The sequence below is a fragment of the Geospiza fortis genome, unplaced genomic scaffold, assembly GCF_000277835.1.
Source record: "Geospiza fortis unplaced genomic scaffold, GeoFor_1.0 scaffold391, whole genome shotgun sequence".
NCBI lineage: Eukaryota > Metazoa > Chordata > Aves > Passeriformes > Thraupidae > Geospiza > Geospiza fortis.
The window spans coordinates 1283236-1292260 of NW_005054472.1; the positions used below are offsets into that span (position 1 = coordinate 1283236).

The following is a 9025-nucleotide window of genomic DNA, read 5'->3' on the forward strand; positions in this document are numbered from 1 at the left end:
TCTGCCCACGAGGAGATAATGGCTGTCTGACAGCTGGCAGGGGTGATGTTCCCAAGTGACAGCCTGAGTGACACAGTGCCCCACCCTGATACCCCTGCTGCACCCCGATAGCGCGGTCCCGACAGAGCCTGGGGCTGCCCAGGGCCTGTCACACACCTCGGGGTGTTCTGGGGGTGGCATCAGCCAGTGGCACATGACAACTTCTGTGCTACCCAGAAAAATGCCAAAGAACAACAGCGTGACTGTAGCAGGAGGAATCTCCTCACGGTCAGGGAGGTTGTGGAGTGACATCACTGGCCATGGTGACAGGATTCGGATGGGAAGGACATGTGCTTCCCTTTTCCAACTGGGATCACTCCCACAGAAAATCTGACGGCTAAAATGACTTAGAGGAGCAAGCAGAAACACCACCCGAATCAATGTGAAGATTTGTTCAACTCCAAGTTATGTCAGCCACTAAATTATTAAATAATAGCCATATGAATCACTTGGGAACGAACATAGTGTTCCTCTTGCATGTCTATTTTATATTTGTCTGGATGCCGTGTTTATTTCAGTCCCCAGACGTGTTTGTTTGAAAGGCATTAACAGAGGAACTGTGGCCGTGCCCCAGTGAAACTGCAGAAACGAAAGAGCAACCCCAGACAGTGATGGTGCTTGGAGGAAACCAAACACTTCTCATGTCAGAGCCTGGGATAAGGCTTCAGCTTCAGCAAGCCCCTGACTGACTGCAAACATGGGCAAGCAAAAATTAGCTTTATTCTGCCAGTTTCTGTCAGGCTGAGGGGTGAAGCTGGAGCCATTCCAACAGCAGGGCAATGGGGAGCTGCCTCTTAGGGCAGGTATGGCACAGTGCCATGGCCCCGTGCAGGAGCTAAGGTCAAACCAGAGCTACTGGAATTCCACTCCTGCCCTTCAGCCTTTTGTTTGCAGAAGGGGCTGATGCTCCAGTTTTTTCACTTGCTTTTTAACTTAGCTCTGCACTACGACAGCACCAGAGCAGGCTGACTTGTGGGGGGGACTGCAGCTCAGGTTTTGGGACTGTACTTCTGGGGCAGGATTTGAACAGGGGTACAGAGACAGGGATTAAAATCCAGCAGTAGTATGTTTGTCCAACATTCAGCCACTTTGAGGATCTGTGTATCAAGAGACATTGAGGCAGCTCATGGTGATGACATCACGGCAAATGAAAGTAAAACTGGAAACTGAAAAATGGTGATAAGAGCAGTAAAAAGCTGCAGAAATGTTCAGGCACGGCTGGGGGAATGGTTGGACTCAATGTTAGAGGGCTTTTCTAACCTTAGTGATTCCATGATTTTATTAATAAACACAAAACCCTGAAAACATCTATACGTCAAAAAATCCTTCCAGCACCGGGTTCTGCTGCCAGACCCCACCAAAGCAGGAGAGGTTCACAACTACAAGGTATAACCTGTGCCAGGCTGCTGCAGAAGATCCATGGGCACTGTGTGGTGTCTCTCTAGTTTCAAAAAGAAGGAAATGCAAAGGCAGAGGATGAAATGCAAAGCCCTTCCATCAGTAACATACTGCAGCTCCAGTTGTGGCTGGAGGATAGAAGAGCAAAGCTCCAGAATCAGACTGGGTTTGGAGGATGGAGGGGGTAACACAGCACACTTGTTTGTCCAAGAGTAAAAAAGCTCTTTTTTCATTGAGCAATGTTTGGCTCTGGACTTCTGCAGCTCTTTTCTGCTCTCAGAGGGGAGGAAATCAATTTAATAGAGGAGAAACCAGAAACTGCCAGGCTGCACCTCTGGACAGGGGTCTGGCAATCCTTCCCAAAGCTCAGCTTTGAAATCAACAGTGGTATGGTCCATACTGGCTCCCTTCAGCTTTCTGAACAGAGTCAGGATAAGGTATCCTAAAACCTGATGAATTTGAGTGGAACAGACAAAAACTAATCTTTCATGGGATTTTTTCCTTGTTTTTCTAACATTATATGTCAGCTCTCCTTTTCTCCAGTTTTTGTCCTAACTAGCATTATGTATATGGACATGTCATCCTGCACATGGAGCAGCCTAACAAGAACCACTGTCAGTGCTTGGGATGATCCCAACTCCTCACTCAAGCACGACCCTGTCTGAAGGCCAGTGGAACAAATCCCAACACAAGAAAGAAAGTGGAGAGGTTAAGGATGTCCTAAAGTGCAAGGCACATTCTTAACATGATCTTTGGTCATAAACAAAGAGTAGCATGTACATAAAAAGAAAAAAACAAGATCCTCTTCTTTGCAAACCCATTTGCACACAATGGTCTCCCCAGGGAGAGTGTATAAAACAACTGGGATGTGCTCAGGCACTGCTGAGGACCGCTGAGGATTAACCCCAGGATGCTTCTGCCTGAAGCAGGGGAAGTTAAACTTCTCCCCAAATTAGAAACACTGTGTAAACCATTATTGTCAGCACCATGAAACCAGGCCCTGAAACAATTTGGAAGGTGTCAGGCAGCAGCAATTGCTCCATCACTCCAGGTGTCTCCAGAGCAGGGCTGTGGCTGAGGTTGTGCCAAGGAGCCTTGGATAGTGTCGCTCTGTCCTACTCTGGCAGGGATAAACTGCTTGGTGATTCTTCCTGGTGTCAGAATCTTTGGGGAAAGGCAAGGGATGTCCCTGGCCTTAGAACACCAACACTTCCTTGTATATTTAATTTGAGAGCAAACTTTTTAAACACAACACTCCCAGGCTGGTCACTCCCTCAGACAGGAAGGAGATGCCTGAAATCCACAAATGTGCTGGTACATCAAAAATAGCTCATTACCTATACCCTGTGGGAAGGGCTGTCCAGTCAGTGTTTATATATATTTATAAATTTCCCATCTTTCTCTAGAAGCTGTTTGTTGTGTTCTACTTCAAACCTCCACCCAATTACATAAAACCAGCACACTTCTGATCTAAGGAGCAACTTCTTCATTCAGCTGGAGAGTAAAATAGTCAGAAAGCTGAAACTGAAATGCTTCTGCAAGAGTGTTACGTATGAAAACCACAACCTGCTTCCCACTGTCTCCGGCACTTCAGATTTCTCTCCTTGCAGCAGCTGAACTGAAGGCTCCTTGTTCCTCCAGGTAACCACAGGAAGAATGTCTGTGCCGGCAGAGGCACCGCAAGCTGTGACCCTTCTGCACATCCGACACTTAGGAAAAGGGAAAGGAACCGAGCAGGGCCAGGGGCAGCCCCCGGCCCCACCCGGAGCTGGGCTGGGGCATCCGGAGAGCGAAGAACAGGCCCCGGGCCAGAGGCGTGCTGACCTCTGCCGGGCACCAGCGGCACTGCACGGCCCGAGCCGGCTCCACCCGCTGTTCTCACCCTGCGCAGGTGAAACGGGGCCCCGCAAAAGGCGGGACGGGCCTGGGCATTCCCAGCTCACCGCTGGATCCCAGCTCCAGGGGCAGTTCGGCCTGTGAGTGCCTCTCGCAGCACCTGCGGCCACCCTGCGTTTCTGGGACAGGTGGGAGACACAGCAACACTCAAGTCTTTAACTCATCAACACAACCTCAGAGGGGTTGGAAGAGACCTTCAAGACCCAGCCCAACCAACACTGTTATTAAAAAACTAAATCAATCCAGACCCTGAGCTCAGCAGCACCAGCACCTCCTTCCCTTATGCTTCACTGTCTCCCTTGTCCCTGCCTGGAAACCACCAAGCAAAGGAAACTCCACCACTGTTACAGACATCTTTTATAAAAAATCCTTTCCTTAGTATTTTTCCTCCTGAGAAGCTGAGAGGCCTCAGGAACAAAATGTAAACAATGGTTATCTGCTGCTGTGGAATGCAACAGGTGCATCTGTGATTGGTCTCATGTGGTTGTTTCTAATTAATGGCCAATCACAGTCAGCTGGCTTGGACTCTGTCTGAGCCACAAGCCTTTGTTATAATTTCTTCTTTTTCTATTCTCAGCTAGCCTTCTGATGAAATCCTTTCTTCTAATCTTTTAGTACAGTTTTAATGTAATATATATAATAAAATAATAAATCAGCCTTCTGAAACATGGAGGCAGATCCTCTTCTCTTCCCTCATCCTAAGACCCCTGTGAGCACGGTCACACACCACCAGTGTTTATCATGAGGGATTTCATCTAAACCACACAACTGAACCAATGGAGCAATCTGGGATTCAGGTGCAAGGGAGTCCTTGGGCAGTGTGGCAGCTCCACCTGCTCTCCAGCCATGCTGCATTTCTACAGAAAGTGAATCTTCAGGGTAAGTTTTGGTTTCCAGACTGAGATGGGATGAATACCTTAACTGCTGTTCCCAACCCCCAGCTGGCATACAGAGTTCATGGTGAACCTTTGCATCTCCAGCTGGTTTTCCAAGGAATCACTACAGGGCTCCCTGTCAGGCAAGGAGTCAGGTGGCATTAGCTACTGAGCACCCCAGCTGGACCTGTAAAACAGACTGCCATGGTAGAGTGAGACTGCACCTCACCACGGACAGGTGAGCAGGTACAGCTGTGCTGGACACTTCCCAGCTGTGTTACAGCCAGGTGGGGTGACTGTCACAGTCAGGGACAAGTTAAATACTGAACAACGAGTTGTAACCAAAACTTTAATCCCAAGGATTTCACAAAAGACATTTTACAAGTGACATGAAAATTCTTGTACAGTAAAGAAATGTTTAATAACTAATGTTTACAATGTACCATTAGACATAACACATCCACTCCAGGTGTCAGTTCTGCTGTGGATTTGGTCTATTCAGAGCTTCTGGAATACATGGTCAATCAACAATCACCTAATTAAGGACTCTACTCATACCGAGTACAAAATTAACTGACCCTATAGCTACAAAATTTTAATTTATGGAATATAAAGCAGCTCAGTCAGAACTGGAGCTGGATGAAGCTGCAGCCCCCAACCCTTACCCTCCCCCTGCCTCACTACTCCCTTTCCCAGACATGGGCTATGGAGCACCTGTGTCCTGCTCTGCTCCTGGCCTGATCCCACAAGGAACACACCATCCCTGCACACTTCTTGAGCTGAGCCCCAGCCACCCCCAGCCCAGCTCTCCCAGCTACACAACACAGATCATTTGCCATTCCACATACACACCCCTCATGTCTAATGGTACATTGGAAAACCATTAATATTACAAATCATAGGATCTGCTCAGAACCATATACAGATTCACATCTTTACATTTGCCACCTGTTACAAGATACAAGGAACAAAGCAAGTTCAACAGCTAAAACATTTTAAAAATGCACCAAGCTTTATGAAGTCTCAAAACAAAACAATGTTCTGTACATACTCCTGGCCTCGGATCTCATGACTTCCTGTACACAGCTCCTTCCCACAGTCCTATTTCCTCTCATTTGACCTGGAGCGACTGAAGAACAACAGACAGGTAAGGTTAGGATCAGGTGTCAGGAACAGATTTTCCTTTAAGCCCCCCAGCCACAATCAGCAGGTGATACTTAAGCATTTTAAAAATACTGTTCATTTAATAAAACTGAGTATTTTGTTGTTTTAAGGTGAAGAATCTCCTGACACTAGAGGTGATTCTCCAACAAGGCACTAAGTTACTTTCACATTTACTCAGAACCACAAACACTGAAGGCTCTCCTTACCTGCGAGACCTGGAGAAGGAGCGAGAGGGCTTGTGGTTCCTCTCCCGTGAGAGTGATCTCTCTCTTCTTCTGTCTCTGGAGAGGGACCTGGGACAGACCACAACAGCACACCATCAGAGCAAAGCTTCATCCGGCCAAGGAGGCTCCCTGAGGAGCTTCCCTTCAGGAGTGAAGGTTTCTAACTGTTCAACCAGGGGAAACCTGTTACCCATGCTGCTATTAACCTTTTCTTGAGGGAAGAATGATCAGCCTGAGCCAACAGCTTATAATGTACTATAAACAGGCATGTAGTAAACTTTGTAAAAATTTTTTTGTGTGTTTGGGTTTTGGTTTTTTTGTTGTTTTTTTTTTTTTCAGAATCCCACTCAAATCACATTCTGATTTATGCCTGGAATTAACCTTAATTGTCTTTTCCCACATCAGGGCTCAATGACCCTTTGCTCACAGTATCCGTGAGAGAGTACCACATTAACACTTAAACTTTGGGGAAAACTGACAGAAGATGCCAGGCAGCTGCAGAACGGAAATGACTTCTGTTCTCAGTATCCTTCCACTGCTATTCCTGGAATCTCAAACAGCTCAGTAATTCCAGGCAAGCAATATGACAGAAGCAAATCTGTTTCTGTTTTACCAAACTACTGATTGTGCACAGCCCACACATGGAGCTGTTTTGGGCTGTTCTTTTCAGCCCCCCAGGCTGGAGCAGTCCACGGGGTAGGGAAGGGATCCGTACCTGCTGCGGCTCCGGGAGAAGCTTCTCCTTCGCGGTGATCTAGAACCAGAAAACCAAATGTGAGGCACTTGATCCATTCTTTGAGCTTTAATGGGCTGAGGCACTTCCCAACTTGTCAAACTCATTGTTGGGCCCAGGGAACGTGCCACGAATAACTGGCATCCATCATCCAGTAAAAGGCATGGAAAGATTAGGCAGTAAAACCAAGCTCAGTGTGAACAGCACGTTTCCAACCACGAATTCACTTAACTAAGAACGCGTCAGAGCAGAGTTGTCCAATGCAACACTTTCCATTTCAACTAAATACACTGCCCAGAACACCACACCAAAGTCCCACAGGTGGTTCCAAAAAAAAAAAAAAAAATAGCACAGAGCAAATGTTTTGGAACCCATGCAAGCCAAAAAGGTCCATAACAAGACATAAGAGATATCAAGTGGAAAAAAAAAAGTGAAAATGCGCTCAGTGTCAATATTGATAATGCCATTAAGTGCTACATTAGAACTGCATATTTGTGATTGTAATTTTTAATGCCATAGAGTGTGTTTAGACTATTTTCTTATAAAAAATAAAAAATTAAAAAATATAACCTTAGCTCGGCCCAGTTCATCCCAAAAAGTAATTGTTTTAAGTTTTGAAAACTGTTAGTAAAACCATTTAAAGGTGATAGGATTTTTGTGGCAAGGAAAAGCTACATTTGTTAGAGCTTTATTAAAAATTTAGTTTGGCATCTCACATGCAAATATCCTGGTTTTTACATTATTCACAGTGTAAGAGCTTCCATATCACCCTTAAAAGTTTTCTCAAGCAACATATGTACGTTACCACTCAATTATGCACAGCCAGCCTTTGATTGAGAAAAGTAATTACTTATAAGCCGCTTACTCCTTATTTTAACCAGCAGTAAACTGTATAAGCAGGAAAAACTTACAAGTCTTTGGTTTCAACAAGCTAGAAATGGTGAGGTGAGGCTGCCGGACTGACTGCCAAGAAGAATTTGCTGAAAAGGTTTTGCCAGATGTTGCGTTGTATTTAGTTGGTTGGCGAAGGGGGTGTTGTGGATTTTTCCTGCTTTTTTGTTAGCCGAAGGCTGCTGCTGTAGTTGTTGTGAAGACATTTGGTAAATAAACAGCTGAGCTGATTGGCCGGGAATGTGTGGGCGGTCGAGGTGGCTGCTGCCGATTTGGTTAAGGTTGGAGAGAAGGCTGAGAGAAAACAGCATGCTCGGGAACCAAAGGGCGGTGCAACCTGACGACTGGCCATGCCTGGGTCATGTGAAACGACACCAGCCAAGCTGCATGGGGCGCGCTGGTCACATGACGCTGAAAGGGCTAGTTGGCTGGCTAATGCAGACTCAGAGGGTGGTGAGAAGAGACATGATGGTGACTCTGTAACGGGTTCATTTTTATTAATAGATGGACCAAAAAAGCATAAAAAAAATGAAAAACAAGCCATCAGTACAACCATCTATTAGCTAACAAATACTCCTAATGTGTTATTTTTTTTTTCAACAGCAAAAGGGTAAGCTTTGAAACCCTGGCTCAGGAGGACTTCACTCACCTGCCACAGGTAAATTCAGTCCTGTAAAAACCACGGTGCACACTTAAACTGCCAGACAAACTAGTCTGGGTCCAAGAACGTGCCAGTTCCCAAAAATCCTGCTATATGCTAGAGCTGGGTTTGCAAACTTCAAGTGACAGGATCGTCACACGATGCTTTATTTCCACGCTAACACTAAAGTGTCAAGATTCCAGATGTTTAGAGCAACTGTTACTCAATCTATTATTAAACAGCTGCCTGCTTGGGAAGGATTTTAGTTCTGCAAACAAAGTGGAAAAACCCATTGGTATGGAAATGCTATACTGCTGTATGTCATGTTTTGCCAATATGGAGTAAAGGAAAGGAACAGCCTAAGTTGAAGTATGGGGAAGAAAGGCAAAGTGTGACTAGAAGATGAGCAGGTTTTAAGAGGAAGGAGAATAAGCCCAGGACAGAGGGCACTGACTACCAACTGCACAGTCACCTACGGACAAAAGCCAACAACATTCAACACAACTCAAATTCACCTCGATTTTGTGGGGGGTTGGTTTGGTTTTTTTTCTTTTTTAGCATCTGTCATTTCCGAATCATGATCAGATAGATGAATGCCATCCATCAACATGCCTTTAACAAGCCTGCTCCTAGGATGCTAGGTGGTAACTGTGCCAAGGGCTCTAGGAGTGCACTGTGCCCAGGTACCTGCGCCGAGGAGGGGGACTCCTCCTGCGATAGTCATCCCGAGGGCGCCGGCCCCACGACGGAGGGGGGCCGCGGTTCCGACTCCGCTTCTCCCCGTTGGAGAGCTCCACCCGGACACGACATCCACACAGCGTTCTGGGGAGAGAGGGGCACTCTGGTTAGCACTGCCAGGGAGAAGGCAGCGTGGAATAAAGGATACGTGATCCACAAGGTGGAAAAACAATGCAAAAGGGAAAAACGTTTTGTCATCAAAGCACAGTGCCCAGAGTCAGCTGCAGCACTTCCCTTCCCTGGAAGTGTCCAAGGCCAGGTTGGACAGGCATGGAGCAGCCCAGGCTACCCAGTGGAAGGTGTCCCTGCCCACAGCAGTGGGTGGAACCGGATGGGCTTCCAGCCCAAACCATTCTGGGATTCTTTGGCAGACAAAAGGATTGGCTGCTTCTCAAAACTGCTGTGCCAGTAAAGCAGGCAGGGAAAG

General features: G+C 46.5%; 1 protein-coding gene across 1 annotated transcript in view; it reads right to left on the reverse strand.

The window, feature by feature from the left end:
- Positions 1 to 4538: 4538 nt before the first annotated feature.
- The window catches only part of SRSF3 (serine and arginine rich splicing factor 3), a 5263-nt gene continuing 776 nt past the window's right edge, over positions 4539 to 9025 (reverse strand). Inside the window, exons 2-5 of the mRNA XM_005428112.2 lie at positions 8548 to 8682; positions 6312 to 6350; positions 5579 to 5665; positions 4539 to 5337 (exon numbers count right to left, since the gene is read on the reverse strand). Of these exons, the coding sequence (XP_005428169.1) occupies positions 5310 to 5337; positions 5579 to 5665; positions 6312 to 6350; positions 8548 to 8682 (289 nt within the window). The 3' untranslated portion in view covers positions 4539 to 5309. The remainder of the gene's footprint in view (positions 5338 to 5578; positions 5666 to 6311; positions 6351 to 8547; positions 8683 to 9025) is intronic.